Below are 19124 nucleotides of genomic sequence, written 5' to 3'. Positions count from 1 at the left end.
ATTCCATTTAAAAGCAGGGAGGTTATGCTGCAGCTGTATAGGGTGTTGGTGAGGCCACATCTAGAGTACTGCATGCAGTTTTGGTCTCCTTACTTGAAAAAGGATGTCCTGGCACTGGAGGGGGGGAGCAGAGGAGGTTCACTAGGTTGATTCCAGAGTTGAGGGGGTTGGCTTATGAGGAGAGGCTGAGTAGACTGGGATTATATTCATCGGCATTTAAAAGAATGAGGGGGATCTTATTGTTAGGACATGGGGCAAAGCCTCCTGCTTAATTTAAAACCAGTAACACAGAAAAGATTTATCCTGCACGGTAATCTGTAAAGATTCGAGTGACCAAGAACTATTGAGTAAAAATTAACAACTTTATTTATGAAAGTATAACAGAGAATAACTAACTAACAACTATTTACAATTCCTTACTCTAACCTATCTGTTACCTTGCCTTCTATAATACTAGTCCAATAAAACTCCCAATTAAGATGAACAAAACCAGGCAGCTTTTGGTTCTTCTATTTGGATCTTCCTGTGCCTTTTCTGCTTCACAGGTTACTGATTGAATAAGGTACTTTTAAGTGAGCTATTTTTCAGGCAGTCTTTTACATGCTGGAGCTTGGCAGTTATCCTCTCAACCATTCAATTTTCCCCCGTCTTATACCCTAGAGCATCGATTGAGTCATTGGTTTTTAAGATTTTCAATATACTAAATTCAAACTTGATTGAAAATTGTTTTTTTTTCAGGGAATAATTTAAACTGATTGGCCTAATTCGAATCTATTGTTTGTCGTTTTCGGGCAACTAACTACTCTAGTAGCTGGAGCACATTACATTGCATCTTCCTGAGAACACTTGGTGTGGCAACCGCTACCTTTCAACTCTCTTAAAAAGGTACAGTTCACCCATATCTTCATAACATTATAGAAACATAAAATTATTAAGAGAATAAATACGATAAATGTTGAGAGGATGTTTTCACTGGAAGGTGAAACCAGGACAAGAGGGCAAAGTTAGAGGGAGCAGATCTAGGACTGAGTTGAGAAGGAACTTCTTCACCCAGAGGGTTGCGAATCTATGGAATTCTCTGCCCAGTGAAGTAGTCATAGGGTCATAGAGATGTACAGCATGGAAACAGACCTTTTGGTCCAACTCGTCCATGCCAGCCAGATATCCCAACCTAATCTAGTCCCACTTGCAAGCATTGGGCCCTTATCCCTCTAAATCCTTTCTATTCATATACCCATCCAGGTGCCTTTTAAATGTTGCAATTGTACCAGCCTCCACCACTTCCTCTGGCAGCTCATTCCATACACGTACCACCATCTGCGTGAAAAGGTTGTCCCTTCAGGTCCCCTTTATATCTTTCCCCTCTCACCCTAAACCTATGCCCTCTAGTTCTGAACCCCCCCACCTCAGGGAAAAGACTTGTCTATTTATCCTATCCATGCCCCTCATGATTTTATAAACCTCCATAAGATCACCCCTCAGCCTTCGACGCTGCAGGGAAAACAGCCCCAACCTATCCAGCTTCTCCCTATAGTTCAAATCTTTGTAAATCATTTCTGAACCCTTTTAAGTTTCACTACATCCTACCGATAAGAAGGAGACCAGAATTGCACACAATATTTCAAAAGTGGCCTAACCAATGTCCTGTACAGCTGCAACATGACCTCCTAACTCCTATACTCAATGCTCTGACCAAGAAAGGAAAGCATACTAAACGCCTTCGTCACTATCCTATCTACCTGCGAATCTACTTTCAAGGAGCTATGAACCTGCACTCTAAGGTCTCTTTCTTCAGCAACACTCCCTAGAACCTTACCATTAAGTCCTGCTAAGCTTCGCTTTCACAAAATGCAGCATCTCGGATTTATCTAAATTAAACTCCATCTGCCACTCCTCAGCCCATTAGCCCTTCTGATCAACATCCTGTTGTAATCTGAGGTGACCGCCAATTTTGGTGACATCTGCAAACTTACTAACTATACTTCCTATGTTCATTTCCAAATCATTTATATAAATAACAAAAAGTAGTGGATCCTGCACCAATTTTGTGGCACTCTACTGGTCACAGGCCTCCAATCTGAAAAACAACCCTCCACCACCACCCTCTGCCTTCTATCTTTGAGTTAGTTCTGTATCCAAATAGCTAGTTCTCCCTGTATTCCACGAGATATAACCTTGATAACCAGTCACCCATGTGGAACCTTGGCGAACATCTTACAGAAGTCCATATAGATCACATCCACTGCTCTGCCCTCATCAATCCTCTTTGCTCCTTTTACAAAAACTCAATCAAGTTTGTGAGACATGATTTTCCACACACAAAACCATGTTGACTATCCCTAATCAGTCCTCGCTTTTCCAAATACATGTAAGTCCTGTCCCTCAGGATTCCCTCCAACAACTTACGTCAGGCTCACCGGTCAATAGTTCCCTGCCTTGTCCTTACTATCTTTCTTAAATAATGGTACCACATTAGCCAACCTCCAGTCTGACGCCTCACCTGTGACTATCGATGATACAAATATCTCAGCAAGAGGCCCCGCAATCACTTCCCTAGCTTCTCACAGAGTTCTAGGATACACCTGATCAGGACCTGAGGATTTATCCACCTTTATGCATTTCAAGACATCCAGCACTTCCTCCTCTGTAATATGGACATTTTTCAATATGTCACCATCTATTTCCCCACATTCTACCATATCCTTCTCCACAGTAAACACTGATGCTAAATACTCGTTTAGTATCTCCCCCATCTCCTGCGGCTCCACATAAAGGCTGCCTTGATGATCTTTGAGGGGCCCTATTTGCTCCCTAGTTACACTTTTGTCCTTAATTTATTTGTAAAAACCCTTTGGATTCTCCTTAACTCTATTTGCCAAAGCTATCTCATGTCCCCTTTTTTGCCCTCCTGATTTCCCTCTTAAGTATACTCCTCCTGCCTTCATATTCTTCTCAGGATTCACTCAATCTCTCCTGTCTATACCTGAGATATGCTTCCTTCTTTTTCTTAATCAAGTCCTCAATTTCTCTAGTCAACCAGCATTCCCTACACCTATCAGCCTTTCCTTTCACCCTAACAGGAATATACTGTCTCTGAACTCTCATTATCTCTTTTCTGAAGGCATCCCATTTTCCAGCGTCCCTTTACCTGTGAACATCTGTCCCCAATCAGCTTTTGAAAGTTCTTGCCTGCTACCGTCAAAATTAGCCTTCCTCCAATTTAGAACATTAACTTTTAGATCTAGTCTATCCTTTTCTATCACTATTTTAAAACCAATAAAATGATGGTTGCTGGCCCCAAAGTGCTCCCCCACTGACACCTCAGTCACCTGCCCTGCCTTATTCCCCAAGTTTGCACCTTCTCTAGGAGGTACATCCACATACTGACTCAGAAAATTCTGGTATACACACTTAACAAATTCCTCTCCATCTAAATCCTTAACACTATGGCAGTCTCAGTCTATGTTTGGACAGTTAAAATCCCCTACCATAACCACGCTATTATCCTTACAGATAACTGAGATCTCCTTACAAATTTGTTTCTCATTTTCCCGCCAACCAATAGGGGGGTCTACAATTATCATGGTCTACCAAGCACGTTGGTCACTGCATGTTAAGATACATCGGGTGAATAGACAGGTAGTCGGTTAGCTCAGTTGGCTGGACAGCTGGGTTACGATGCAGAGTGATGCCAACAACATGTGTTTAGCTCCCACACTGTCTAAGGTTACCATGAAGGACTCTCCTTCTCAATCTCTCTCCTCACCCTTAGTTTAAACCACCATCAGTTGTGTGTGTGTGTCTATCTGTCTGTCTCTCTCTCTCTATTAAGAGAGTAGCCCTATGATCCACTAGGACGATGGCGAATCTACCTTAATTGGCCACACATAGCACAGATCACACACAGTGATACTGCATAGCGTAAGGCAAGTGAAATGGGTTGAGCATTTAACACTTACCTGTTGGGTCCCTTCTGAAAAGAGTGTTCATCAAAGTAGCATGAAGCTTTACCCTGTCCCATTCCTTCTCCAACAATCCAGAAGCAACGAATCGCTCCATCAGTCCATCTGCAATCAGCTGCAATCTATTCACAAAGGAATAACTGGTCACAGAAACACGAGGAGCGGGCACCAAAACCAGATCTTTACTGAAAATGATAAATGCTGGAGATCCCAGTGGGTCAGACAGTATCCATCGAGAGAGAGCAAGCTAACATTGAGTCTAGACGACTCTTCATCAGAGTTGAAGTGAAGTGTGGAGGGGGTAGCATTTATGCTATAGTTGGAGGTGGGGGATGGGTGGAGTAGAGGGCTGGAGGAAGAAAGATGTTGATAGTTCGGATTAAGTGATCGGAATGTCAGAATAATAAAACAATGTCTAACTGTCAGGCTGGAAAGAACAGACAGTTCACAGGGTGTGGGTGGGGCGAGAGGGGACATGGTGACAGAGAATGTAATAGGTAAAGCTAAAAGAAAGGGAAGACACGGGAGGTGGTTCACAATTTGTTTAACTCAATATTAAGTCCAGTAGGCTGTAAAGTTTGCACTGTGATTCACTGGAGCAAGTGTGATTCACAGACATGTGGATATGTGAGCAGGACAAATGACCACTTATGGGAAGGTCAGGTCTTGTTTGTGTACAGTTTGAAGGTGTTTTGCAAAGTGGTCACCCAGTCTGCGTTTGGGTTCTCCAATGTACAGAAGGCCACATTGGGTGCAGCAAATACAATACAAAAGATCTGAAGGGGAAAGCCAGACTTGTTTGTCAGCTTGTGTCTCAAAGTGGGTTTACCTTCCTGCTCCAGAGGGGTCTGGGAAGAGAATAGGAACATAAGGAACTAACCGGTGTCCCTCTCATCCCAGGTCTGAGAGCTTTCCATCATTAGCAAGCACAGAAAACTCTCTAATTAACCACCATTTGTTGAGCCAGAGGAATGGGAATTGTCTGTTGAGCCACAATTTCTTGTAATTGTGATAAATGTAACATGGCTAACTGTTTGATCCACAACATGTTACCCTTTTCTCCGTAATCCCCAAACATCCCCAGGTATCTTTCTTTCAAATACTTAAACCTGGTGTATCTACAATCCCCTCAATTTGTTTGTAGCCAGTTCAGTTTGCATTCTAAGATAGTGACCATCTCCTTCCAGCTTTCCCTGTTTGTTTCGTTTTCAGAAACCATCAGTAACCCATCAATGAATCCTGAGTGCTTTTTCTCCAATGGGTATAAAATGGCTCAGGCCAGCCTCTCTCAGCGAAAATCCATCTGCAGTAAGAGCGATTGAAGAAGGGACTTATTACAGCTTGGATCAGCTACTGCAGAGGTTCAATGGGAAAAGGCCACTATGTAATGCACTCTTGCCCATCTTCACCGATTTTATTCATTCATAACCCTGAGCACTCAGGTCCCTAAACACCACCCACAAATGTGGCAATAGTGAGGACTGCAGATGCTGGAAATCAGAGTCTAGATTACAGTGGTGCTGGAAAAGCTCAGCAGGTCAGCCAGCATCCGAGGAGCAGGAAAATCGACGTTTCAGGCAAAACGCCTTTCATCAGGAATGAAGGCAGGGAGCCTCCGGGGTGGAGAGATAAATGAGGGGGGAGGGGTGGGGCTGGGGAGAAGGTAGCAAAGAGTACAACAGGTGGATGGGGGGTGGGGATGAAGGTGATAGATCAGAGAGGACCACAAATGTGACAGCTCTGGAGCTGCGGAGAGTGATAATGGAGATGCAATGTTTCTTTCCATATGCAGCTGACCAGGAATCTCTCCGGCTCTTATCACCCGCTAATGGGAGTGCGCTGGAATAATTTACAAGTTGATTCTCAAGCTGTTGGCTGTACTACGTCCTTGGGATCAAGTCTTGACTTTTCTATCTCTGTCAATACCAGTTCGAAACATCATCCTGTATTATTTGCTTAGGAGTGGGACATGAACCAATGATCTTTTGACACAAGGGAGAATAGAGAACTTCACTTTAAAAACAGAAAATGCTGGAGAAACTCATCTGGCTACATCTGTGGAGAAAGAAACAGAGTTAAATGTTTCGAGTCCAACATGACTCTCCTTTGGAATGCTTCTTCACTGTTACTGCAAAATGTCCTGAAACTCCCATCTCAATAACTCCCAGCTTGTGGATAGACACACACCATAAAGCCCGCAGCGGTTGAAGAAGTCAGCTCAGATCACTATTATCTTCAAGGACAATTAGGAATGGGAATCACATGTGAGTGCTATCAGTGATCCATGCATTCCACAAATGAATAAAACAAAACGCAAACACAAACTGGACTTGACAAATACAAATTATTTCAAACAATTCCAACCTCAGGGGCATTCAAACGGACATGACTAAAACAGTTTAAAAGCCACTTGTGGATTGCATGAACTTTCCTTTACCACACTAGGAATACACAGCATACAAGTGATGTCAGTCACTTGATCCTTTGGGTGGTTGAAAGAAAGTACAAAGTATTGTTACATTGTCCCAGGAAGGGGCCTTGCCCTAAACTACTACATCTCCCAAACCCTAATCCAACAATCTCTTCTGGCTTAAAAATAGAAATCGTTGGAGAAACTCAGCACGTCTGGCCAAGCCTGTGGAGAAAAAAAAAGGTTCTTCTTCAACAGTCATACTAAAAGCAAAATATTTACTCTGTTTCTCATTGAATCCGTACAGTGTGGAAACAGACCCTTCGGCCCAACAAGTCCACAACGACCCTCCAAAACGTAACTCACCCAGATCCATTCCCCTACCCCATTACTGCACATTTATCCTGACTAATACACCTAACCCACACATCCCTGAACACTACGGGCAATTTAGTGTGCCAATTCACCTGACCTGCACATCTTTGTGGGAGGAAACCGGAGCATCCGGAGGAAACCCATACAGACACGGGGAGAATGTGCAAACTCCACACGACAGTTGCTCGAGAATGGAATCGAACCTGGGTCCCTGGTACCGTGAGGCAGCAGTGCTAACCACTGAGCCACCGTGTCACCCTTTTTTTTGAGGTCAGAGAGCATCCATTAACAGATGCTGCCAGATCTGTTGGGTTTCTCCAGCATTCACAGTATTTTATCTTGCTTTATCTCTTCTATCATCCAACTTGTAAGGATGGGCTAGTAGTGATACTGCTGAAAATGTGTTGCTGGAAAAGCATAGCAGGTCAGGCAGCATCCAAGGAACAGGAGAATCGACGTTCCGGGCATAAGCCCTTCTTCAGGATGCAGCATCCTTGGATGCTGCCTGACCTGCTGCGCTTTTCCAGCAACACATTTTCAGCTCTGATCTCCAGCATCTACAGTCCTCACTTTCTCCTAGTAGTGATACTATCAAGTACTGGGTTACAGTGCTACCTGGGTTAGTGTCACAATGTGAAATCCCTAGAGTAGAGAGAGATTCCAATCAGTAAATCTGTTGAGCAGGTCCCCTGCGTAGGTGAGAATGACTTCCATTTTCCATGTAAATAAGCAACTATAAACAGGATGCCTTTAATATCACCTGACCCAGCATCCTGACACTGGAGGGCACCTGCTGAAACAGATTTATGCACTGGTCAGTGATACAGTGTCAGAGCACTGAAAGGTTGTAAGAGATTGAATGCCCTTTGAGTCTGAGGTCTGAGAGTACCACAAGAAACTGAAGATTCGTGAACACAGCCCAGTCCATCACACGAACCAGCCTTTCACCTATTGATTAAATCTATATTTCCTGCTTTCTCAGGAAAGCAACTAACACAAAGACCCTTCCCACCCCCAGTGTCTTCCACTCTCTTCTGTCTGGCAGGAGATATAAAAGTTTGAATACACTTACAAATAGATTCAAGAACAGCTTCTTCCCTGCTGTTGTTAGACTTCTGAATGGATCTCTCAAGTTTTAAATTTAATGTTGACTCTCTCTTTGTGCACCTTCCCTGCAGCCGTAACATTGGATTCCTCTCTCTGTTCTATTACCCTGATGCACTTTGTATGGTATGATCTGCCTGTACTGCACACAAAACAAAACGTTTCACGGTACTCAAGTATATGCAGCGATAATAAATCAAATCAAATTGAATCATCTAGCCCCCAGCCATCAGTAAGTCACAGGCGTAAAGTAGTCCTCAGCTCTGGTCATTTTGGCCAGTGGAAACTGGAGGAAATCTGGTGGCACTCAACAATCGCACCAAACCTCAAAAGCTCCTCCCACCCTTTCTGTCAGCACAGTCCAGGTCGTATGTATTTGGTGTATAGCCAAATGACAAAGTTTCCCAAATAGCTACAATATGAATAGCCAGTTAACCTGGTTTTTTGAGACACTGATCCCTGCAGAGATGGTTGGGTAGGAATTTTTAAAAGAAATTCATTCATAGGATGACAGTGTCACTGGTTTGGCCAGCATTTATTGTCCATCCCTATTTCCCCGGACCCATTGCTGAGTCTGGAGTCACATGCAGGCCAGAACAGGTAAGACCAGACAGTTTCCTTCCCTGAAGGACATTAGTGAAAGTGAACAATAGTCAAAAATGGATTTGTGGTCATCATTAGATTCCTAATGCCAGATTTTTAAAATTGAATTCAAATTCCATCATCTGCTATGGTGGGATTTGAACCCAGGTCCCCTGAACATTACTGACGTCTCTGGGCCCATTAAGAGCCACGTGATTGTTAAAAAGGAGAGGGGAGGGTATATTTATTTTTGCATTCATGATCTGGTAGAACTGGTCTTCTCCAGAAATCACACAGGGTGTGACTGATTTGTCAAGTTCTTCCTCACTTACACGTCTGTTCCATTCTTCATTTGAATCTTTCCATAAAGTACATCTACCATACTTGGGTCATCATTCATGTATTCGATCCCTTCCATTCTCACCAGGAGTGGCTTTCCACCAGTAAGGTTGCTGGAACAGAAGCATAGCGCAAGTCAGTCACAGGATGAGCAAGCACTTAACACAAGTACAACCACAGCAAGTATTCAAAGACTGGGGTCTACAATTTAAACGAGTGAGTCGTAACACAAGGGCATCAGAAATAGAAGATAAAGCTACAAAGGTGAGCCATGAACTGTTTAACTCCTCTAATAACAGTTACATATTCTTGCAGATCACACACTTCGCCCAATTTTCTCAGTTAGTTACTGTGTGCAAATATTAGACAAAAATCACCAAAATGGCTCCCCACTGCGGCTTTTGCCCGCAATGTCGATTTTACTGCTCCTCGGATGCTGCTTGAACTGATGTGCTCTTCCAGCACCACTAATCCAGAATCCCCACTGCAACAGTTTGAGGATTAGATTTCAACAAGAACCCAAGGGATCCCCCCCTGCCCTCATTCAATCTTAAAATAGCTCCATTTCCCCTTTATGTAGCTATAATCTTTGATCCTGATAGAGTGAAATGGTGAATAAAATCACGACAGCAACTACAGCCACTGAAACTCATAATAAAAAGATCCAAAATGACTTAGCCAGTGGATCAATCAAATTACTACACACAAGTGGAGAATCATGCATGACACAGAGTGAAAGCAGACTGTTTACAAAGCTTCTGTTTTATGTATATAGATGTAATATGTACATAGAATATAAACCACCTCAATGTGATGTGCCACTTAAGATCTTGCAGACTCACTTTTCAAAGTTACTTTGTGCAGTTCACATTATTGAACGTCAGATTCAAGTCAGGTTCTTTGTATCACCTCACTGTATAAACATAACTGCAAACTACTGCAAAGGGTTTAACACTCAGACATAGCAAAACACACAAAGCCATAACGCAATAACATCGCGACTGTCAAAAGGAGCTCAGGTTACCCAATTTTCTTCCATCACAGTCCACTTTCACAACATCCTATCTGCTGCCAACACTGATCAAGTTTACCTCTGGTCCACTTCAACACCAAATTGCAAGGAAGGTCTTGTGAATAGACTGAAATCTGCATTATAAACAATGTGGAGGATTACAACTGTGGCTACCCTTCAAAAAGTAAGTCATTTGCATAAGGTACTTCGAGAATCCTGAAGTTAAGAAAGGTGCTACTGAAATGCAGTTCGTCTCTTGTTTAAAGATGCTGCTTCCACATTCCTTGCATGAAGAACTCAATCACAGATTATTCTCCATTCTCATTCATGTTCCTACCTCCTGAATTTCTATATCTCTTCCTCACTTGAAACAAACAGCAGCTGGCATGAGCTGTGTGCTACAGCCAGGGGTGTACAATGACTTCATCAAGCCCAGCCAGATCTAGGATGCGATCGGTATAGCCTGCCCACATGGGTTTATCATTCCATTGCCAGCCATCTGTTACTTTCTCTCTGAAGCTCCCCTGTGCAGCAATGTTTCCTTCTCCTCCACCAGCATGATAATGCTGGGAACTACAGACTAGTCAGTCTTCCGTCTGTGGTGGGCATATTATTGGAGGAGATTTTGTGAGATAGGATTTATGATTACTTGGAAAATCATAGCTTGATTCGAGACAGTCAGAATGGCTTTGAGAGGGGCAGGAGATGCCTACAAACCTTATTGAACTCTTTGAGGATGTGACAGAACACATTGATGAAGGTAGATTTAGCAAGACGTTTGATAAGGTTCTCCATAGTAGGCTCATTCATAAATTAAGGAGGCATGGGTTAGAGGGAAACCTGTCTGTCTAGATACAGAATTGGCTGGGCCATAGAAGACAGAGGGCGGTGTTAGATGGAAAGTATTCAGCCTGGAGCTCATGACCAATGGTATTCCATTGGGCTCTGTTCTGGGACCGCTACTCTTGGTGATTTTTATAAAGACTTGGAAGAGGAAGTGGCAAGGGTGGGTTAGTAAGTTTGCCAATTACACAAAGGTTGGTGGAGTGATGCATAGCGTGGAGGGCTGTTGTAGGTTGCAATGGGGCGTTGGTAGGATGCAGAACTGGGCTGATAAGTGGCAGACAGAAAAGTGGGAGGTGATTCATTTTGGAAGGCTGAATTTGAATGTAGATTACAGGGTTAAAGGCAGGATACTTGGCAGTATGGAGGAACAGAGGGATCTTGGGGTCGATGTCCATAGATCCCTCAAAGTTGCCACCCAAGTAGATAGAGTTGTCAAAAAGGTGTATGGTGTTTTGGCTTTCATTTGAGTTTAAGAGCTGCAGCTCTATAGAGCCCTGGTTAGACCATACCTGGAATATTATGTTTAGTTCTGGTTGCACCATTATAGGAAGGATGTGGAAACTTTTCAGATGATGCAAACGAGATTTACCAGGATGCTGCCTGGACTGCAGGGCATGTCTTATCAAACAAGGTTGAGGGAGCTAGGCCTTTTCTCATTGGAGCGACCAAAGGTAAGACGTGACTTGATAGAGGGGTACAAGATGATAAGAGGCATAGATAGAGTGGAGAGACAGAGACTTTTTACCAGGGTGGAAATGGCTATCACAAGGGGTCATAATTTTAAGGTGATTGGAGGAAGGTTTAGGAAAGATGTTAGAGATAGGTTCTTTACACAGAGGGTGGTGGTGGTGGTGCGTGGCATGTGCTACCAGTGATGGTGGTAGAGTCAGATACGTTAAGGACATTTAAGCGACTCTTGCATAGGCACATGGAAGATAGTACAATCAAGGGTTTGCAGGTTAGTTTGATCCTGGAATAGGATAAAAAGTCAGCACAACATCGAGGGCCAAAGAGCCTGTATTGTTCTATGTTCTAAAACATTTCCATTATTCTGACTACAAACAAAATCGCAGGACAAAACTAAGGATAGAGCTCACTCACAAAGGGTCAGATGAATGCCTGTTCAGTGGCAGAAGCCACAAGTAACTTAGGAAAAACATTGTGATCCCAGCTGATGTTATTCCTGGACAAGTCAGATTCCAGATGGAAACCTGGCTTGATGGAACTTTTTTTTTGTTTCAGTTTTAATGAGATGGTTTATCACTGAGACACAAATATACAAATAAAGATAACAATCGCTACGCAGAAGAAATGAAAATAAAATAGAATAAATCTAACAATTTACATATAACACCAATTTAAAGATTTTGTAAAATATATCCCAATAATCTCAACAGCATGTCTTTACTGTACTCACAGCAGAGAGAATCTCCTTCTCTTTTACATGGGTTTTCTGGGCTTAATTTGACTATAGGTTCAATTTTCTGTCTTACGAATCTGACAGCCTCTTCATCAACTCTTCCCACGACTGACCCTCTACTTCTCAGCTTCAAACAACCCCATCACAGTTTCAGCCAAACACGTCTGGTCTGGGAACTTCAAACAAAACTTCTTACAATAAGGCAAGCAATTTCTTAACAGTTCTGAACCATCTCCTTTTGTCAGGAGCAATTGTTTGACATATCCAGTTTCAGAGTAGAGTGCGTGATGCTGGAAAAGCACAGCAGGTCAGGTAGCATCCGAGGAGCAGGAGAATTGATGTTTCAAATGATGACGGGCTTATGCTCGAAACGTTGATTCTCCTGCTCCTCGGAAGCTGCCTGACATGCTGTGCTTTTCCAGCACCACACTCTTGACTATGATTTCCAGCATCTGCAGTCCTCACTTTCTCCATATCCAACTAAAGCCAAAATTTCTGCAAACCGTTAAGCTCAATCAAAAAATATTTTTTTTAAGCAGTGGGTGTGGTCCCTAATCAAAAAGAAAAATCTTCTGATCTTCTAAACTGAAAACCTAAAGCACAACTGTTACTTTGTATGCTCATATACTCTTGCAATGGAAATCCTGCTACACACGAGGAACTCCCTCTTATAACAAAAAATCACCATGGCTACAAAAAAACGAACAAGTCACTAAACCATTTCAGGCATATAGACATCCATATGCCATACTGAAAATTCAGAGTAAAGTATCCAGAATAAAGGATATTAAAGTATATATAAATCCCAGAATCTACATCCCGTACCATTATTCAGAGTATTTAACTGAGTCTTACACATGGTAAAGAGGTAGAAATATAAGCAGATTCTTTGGTAAAACAAACTGTTCAAATTATCAAGATAGAGCAGTAGCAGCTCCAATTAAATTGAGTCCAATTGCCCAGGATTCAGTTAGTGTACTACTGTGGCTTTTAAACAAAAAATTACAAGGTGTGGAAATCACTGAGAAGGCTTGCATTTATTGCCTACACCCCATGCTCGAGTGGCTGTCTAGATCGTTTCAGGGGGCAGTTAAGAGTCAGCTGTGGGTTTGGAGTCACATATAGGCCAGATCAGGATGGGACAGTGGAATTGTTTCCCTGAAGGAGTTAGCAAACCAGATGGGATTATTACAATAATTGGCCATTTTGCAGTTATCTTTACTGAGATTCTTGTTTGATTAATTTAAATTCCATTTGCTGCCATGGTGGGATTTGCACTTGAGTCACCTTATAGTGTTAATCCAGATCTCTTAGACTATTAGAGCAGTGATTTTACCACCGTCTATGCAACAGTCTCCCCGTAGGTGCTGTATAAATACCAGTCTTTATTTTTGTCTTGAATAAATCTGCATTGGAACTTCAGCTTACAATTAATAGTTGCTCATTCAATGCCACTAACTGGGACAGCAACAACACAGCAGGAGAAACAGGATTCGAAGGTTTTTGCAGCACTTTCCGGTAGACATTTTGATGCAGAAAATGGTGGGAAATGCCTGCAATTGCTGCAGCTCAGAGAATGGGTTGCATTAGTCAGCTACATTACCATTTACAAAAACAAGCAAAAGTCATGCAAAAATAAAAGTTGCTGCAAAGGAACGTAAAAGTTGTAACCCGGAGATGGAAGAAATTCATAAATAGTTGTACGGTACAATTTGGATTGCATACATTACAGAGTTTGAAAGGAACTTGTTCTAAACCTGCTGCCTTAAGCATTACTGGGGATAAGCTAATGGTCCTACTTAGCATATCTGAATCCTCTGTTTGCCAATACACAGATAAAATATTTTTGCTTTAATACAGATTTTCTCAGTTGGAGAGAAGATCCTTCTAAAATTCTGGGCCAGATCATTACTTCCAACTTCACCCTTGCTTGAAACCCGCCAATTATCAAGGACATCTTGTGTTACTGCAGTCACTGCGCACCCCTCCATTACTCTTTTGCTGCCTTCACAGTCCATTAACGAGGCATTGTTGGAGACTACTTTGCTTCAGTGGATTCTTTTCCTACTGAGCACGTTTTAAACTGCGTCTGAAACACTGCACTCAAGTGTTAGCTTGGATTAGGTACTCCAAATCAGGAGTAGGGTTGAAGCCATAACCTTCAGTTCTACAAGCAAGCGAAAGTGCTACTGATTAAACAGAAGCATCAGTTAGAACTAATAACAGCAACATGAAGCAAAAAAGTTATAATATAGGGTGGTACGTATATGGAATGAGCTGCCAGAGGAAGTGGTGGAGGCTGGTACAATTGCAACATTTAAAAGGCATCTGGATGGGTATATGAAAAGGAAGGGTTTGGAGGGATATAGGCCAGGTGCTGGCAGGTGGGACTAGATTGGGTTGGGATATCTGGTCGACATGGACCGAAGGGTCTGTTTCCGTGCTGTACATCTCTACGAATCTATATGAAAACATTAAAGGAATGATAGAAAAAGTTTGCAGAAACAAAAAAAGTAGTTACTGGAAAAGCTCAACAGGTCTGGCAGCATCTGTGAAGAGAAATCAGAGTTAATGTTTTGGGTTCGGTGATCGTCCTGAAATGCTGACTCTGATTTCTCTTCACAGACGTTACCAAGCCTGCTGAGCTTTTCCAGCAACTTGTTTTTGTTTCTGTTTTAGAGCATTTGCAGTTCTTTTGGTTTTGAAGAGGTTTGCTGGTTAGGTTTAATCAGATTTTTTTTAAAAATTGCCCTAAATATTGTGAAGCATTTCCTTAATTCCATGGTGGCAAACAGATAAGAAGCAGTTGAATTGTACTTAACCTACTGCACAATTAACATTAATTACTTCACTTCTCGTTAGTACTCATCATGTAAACCACATGATGCATGCCTAACAAACATCAATCTATGAATGCGTCATAATCTCCTGAGGGATACTGTTCCAATCTTTCACTGGCCTTGGAAAGAGACTATTTAAAACTGTTTACTCAAGCAGGAGGTTGAACACATCGGCATTCATTTATATTCACGCCCTCTGATGACTCTCAGCAGGCTTTGTTGTTTCATTACTGTTCGCACAACAGAGAGTAGTGAATATGCAACAGCAACACCAGGATGGATGCAAGACATGTTCTACCATGACACTTCAACAACTAAATAAACCAAGATTTGGAAATGTTTACACGTCTTCATCTGGATGTGCTAGAGCTTGATTCTTTCTAACCCCCTCAAGCAAAATACAAAAGGACCCAACCATTGCCATCCTGAATAAAGAAGGATTTACCAATGATCGGCCAACACCACAACAGGATGTAGAACTCAGGCCTCAGCGCCTCACTGCCCCCTCTACCACTGCTTCTATTCACATAGTCCTCAGCAAGACTGATTGTTCTCCAGCCTCAAGAGGAGCTTTCTGCACATGAAACTATTGCTTTGCTGCCAACAGCCAAACAAGAGGGCTGGTTCTTCCACTACCCTCTGCCTGCAAGTTACAAGGACAGATTTTAATCACTGTCTCATCGTAAGTCACACAACTTTCAGTAGTGCAAGTCCCCTCACGTCCTCTCACCTTGAAGCATCAGGACTGGCTGTAGGGTCTGCTTCCTGTACTGTCTCCACCCACTGTCTCAACATGTCCTATACAGCACCATCATAGAGTCAGACAGGTTTACAGCAGCGAAACACAGAAAAATTGAGGCACAAAATCAGAAACCAAGTCACAAAGGGAGATACTAGCAACTTGGTCAAAGAGGTAGCTGTTAAGGATTGTTCTGGATGTAGGCTTGCTCACTGAGCTGGAAGGTTCATTTTCAGACGTTTCATCACCATACTAGGTAACATCATCAGTGAGCCTCCGAAAGCACTGGTGGCATGACCCGGTTTCTATTTGTGTTTAGGTTTCCTTGGGTTGGTGATGTCATTTCCTGTGGTGATGTCATTTCCAGTTCTTTTTCTCAGGGAGTGGTAAATGGGATCCTAGTCAATGTACTTGTTGATAACGTTCCAGTTGGAATGCCATGCTACTAGGAATTCTCATGCATGTCTCTGTCTGGATTGTCCGAGGACGGATGTGTTGTCCCAGTCGAAGTGGTGTCCTTCCTCATCTGTATGCGAGGATACTAATAAAAGTGGATCATGTCTTTTTGTGGCTAGTTGATGTTCATGTATCCTAGTGTGTAGTCACTGTTAAGGAGTGTCAAAATGAGGAGAAAGACAGGTGGAGAGGTTGAGGGGGGGAATTCCAGAGTTTAGGATTGAAGCAGCCGAAGATACAGCTGCCAAAGGTGAACATGGGGATGTGCAGGGTCAGAGGTGAAAGAATACAGAGGCCTCGGAAACTTGTAGGGTTGACAGAGGTTAAAGGGACAGAACAGTAATTGGTTCAAAAGCCTCTTTTAATGCAGGGTTGTCAAGGAGAAGGAGATAGTGGAGGAGCAGAGGATCTTAGCGGTAGAATTCAGACCATGCGTGCTAATGGTGGAGGATATGAACACTGAGGCTGGGATGAAAGCAGGAGAGGGTTTTGCACATTAGGTCAGAATCAGAGTCAATGGGTTGGTGATGGCCTAGTGGCATTATCACCGGACCATTAATCGAGACACCCAGCTAATGTTCTGAGGACCCTGGTTCAAATCCTGCCATGACAGATGGTGGAATTTAAATTCAACTTAAAAAAAATATGGAATTGTGTGTCTAATGATGACCATGTATCCAGTTGTCAGGAAAAGCCTATCTGGTTCACTAACATCCTTTAGGGAAGGAAATTGCCTTCCTTACGAGGTCTGGCCAACATGTGACTCTTATTGGCAACTGGCAATTTGGGAAAGGAAATAAATACTGGCCTCGCTCATCCCATGAACAAATAATAAGAAAAACACAACAAAGTTTGGAATACAGTAGTGGTTAGAGGTTACAGAGGGAGAAGAGAGGCCTTCAAACAGGCATTTAAATTTTGATTTTAAGTTGAAAAATGCTTGGGGTAGGACATTTTTAAAACAATCAGTGAAGTTCTAAATTGAAAATATAAACAAATATGCTCAGACCCATTAGCAGTGCAGAGAAAAGACAGATTAAAGTTTTCGGTTTTCAGATGCTGTCTGATCTCCCTATTTCTATTACATCCCATTATGTCAGCAATGAACTAAAACAGAGCTTAAAAATGTGTTGCTGGAAAAGCGCAGCAGGCCAGGCAGCATCAGAGGAACAGGAGAATCGACGTTTCGGGCATAAGCCCTTTTTCAGACTTATGCCCAAAACGTCGATTCGCCTGTTCCTTTGATGCTGCCTAGCCTGCTGCGCTTTTCCAGCAACACATTTTTAAGCTCTGATCTCCAGCATCTGCAGTCGCCACTTTCTCCTAATTAACTAAAACAGCCAAAAAATGTATTTTTTACAGAAACCATTTCCCCTAAGTTACACTAATATTTTCTTCTGTGTTACCTTTGTGTCAAGGCATCTGGAAGTTCTCCAGCATGGAGGATAATGGAGGTATGTTGACCGAGATTCTTGAAAACATTGCTGTAAGATGTATCACGAGTGTGACCAGCTAGCAGCTCATCATACTGTATGAACAAATCGTCTTTGTTGAATAATCAGCCTCTCTTTCTAAAACAAAGCCCCAAATTGTTCTTGGCTTAAATCAGGCCTGATGTAACCATTCTACTTTAAAGGGGAATCAATCTGAGAGAGTGCAGTTGTTGTAAGCATTGCACCAGTGTGTGCCAATACACTGCTGTGCCAAGGTCCCTCCGAATATCTTGATACTTACATAAGGACATTAGAAACAAGAGTAGGCTGTTCGGCCCTTTAGACCTGGTCCGCCACTCAACAAGATCTTGTCTGATCTGTCTCAGGTCTCAACTCCTCTTTCATGCTAACTCAACACAGCCCTCGACTCCCTGGTATTTCAAAACTCTAACTCACCCCTCTTTAGACACTTTCAGTAATGTAAACTCCACAACTCTCTTGGGTAGAGACTTCCAGACACAACTACTTTCTGGAAGATGAAACTCTATCACATCTCGATTTTAATTGTGGATCCTCGCATTCTGTGACCGTGTCCCATTAATGGAAACATCTCCTCACTTTATTTTTTGATGTTATTTATTGAATGCAAATCGCAAAGTCAAGCAATAACCTGCACACTTGCTGAAATCGAGGTGATCAACCAGGAGAGGGGAAACTCCTCAGTAATGTGCTGCATTGTTTGTGTCTTGCCAGAAGTACATGAGGAATTTGTACTGAGGTCCCAGAAGTGGAGGTTGGTTGGGCAGAGGCCCTGGCTTGTCCTGAACCTGTTTAGCAGCGGGCCAGATAGGGTTCCTCACAAGAAACGTATTACTGATATCCAGTGTTGCCCATACCTTGATCCAAAGGATGTTTATATTGAGTACCTGAGATATTTTTAGGTAGTTCCACAAACAGAAGATTCAGAGAACAGTTGATACAAGGCAACTATTCTCATGCTGCCTGATTTATGTCTATGATGGCAGGCAGATCTTCCCAATGGTATTAATGGTGGATTACACAGAATTTTTTAATATTATTGTCATTTTCAAGGGAAATTGCACATTTACGCCTTACTGGACGTCTTAGTCACCACAGTCAGAAAGAGAAAGGGAATCTCTGAAATTTAAGTGCAGTTGTGCAGAGCAACATCAAGTGTGTAATGACATCTAGTGGTGACTAGATCAGATCAATTGTGACAGGCAGACATCAAAGGGAGCCTGGTTTTAAATATCAGTGACTCCAGAAGACCATTGTGAAATATAGCCATTCTGTGCAAAGGGATTTTGAGTCGATGTATGTCAAAGCTAGACTGGCAATGGAGAAGATCCTTTAATTAATTTGTTGAAGGGGTGAGATGCAGCGAAGCAAAGTTCAGAAACTTGCACTTCTGCTTTGGATTATTTGCCGAAACCTTAATTGTTTTGGCATTTGGAGCAGAGGAGGAGAGAGAACAGTTAGAAGGCTGTGTAAGGCTTTTCAAGCAGACCAAGTGAATGAGTTCTCAGTCTCTACACACAGGTGGCGGCATGGTGGCTCAGTGGTTAGCACTGCTGCCTCACAATGC

At 42.5% G+C, this 19124-nt stretch overlaps 1 protein-coding gene across 2 annotated transcripts in view; it reads right to left on the bottom strand.

Annotated features, from left to right (window-relative positions):
* Positions 1–19124, bottom strand: part of ascc1 (activating signal cointegrator 1 complex subunit 1) — a 56620-nt gene that overhangs the window by 12622 nt on the left and 24874 nt on the right. For both annotated transcript variants that reach the window (XM_043679134.1, XM_043679133.1), the window contains exons 7-8: positions 8766–8885; positions 3960–4084 (exon numbers count right to left, since the gene is read on the bottom strand). In XM_043679134.1, coding sequence (XP_043535069.1) covers positions 3960–4084; positions 8766–8885 — 245 coding nt within the window. The remainder of the gene's footprint in view (positions 1–3959; positions 4085–8765; positions 8886–19124) is intronic.

The sequence above is a fragment of the Chiloscyllium plagiosum genome, chromosome 38 (genome assembly GCF_004010195.1).
Source record: "Chiloscyllium plagiosum isolate BGI_BamShark_2017 chromosome 38, ASM401019v2, whole genome shotgun sequence".
Classification (NCBI taxonomy): Eukaryota; Metazoa; Chordata; class Chondrichthyes; order Orectolobiformes; family Hemiscylliidae; genus Chiloscyllium; species Chiloscyllium plagiosum.
Note: the sequence above shows the minus strand (reverse complement) of the source record. Positions and strands in the feature narration are given on the sequence as shown.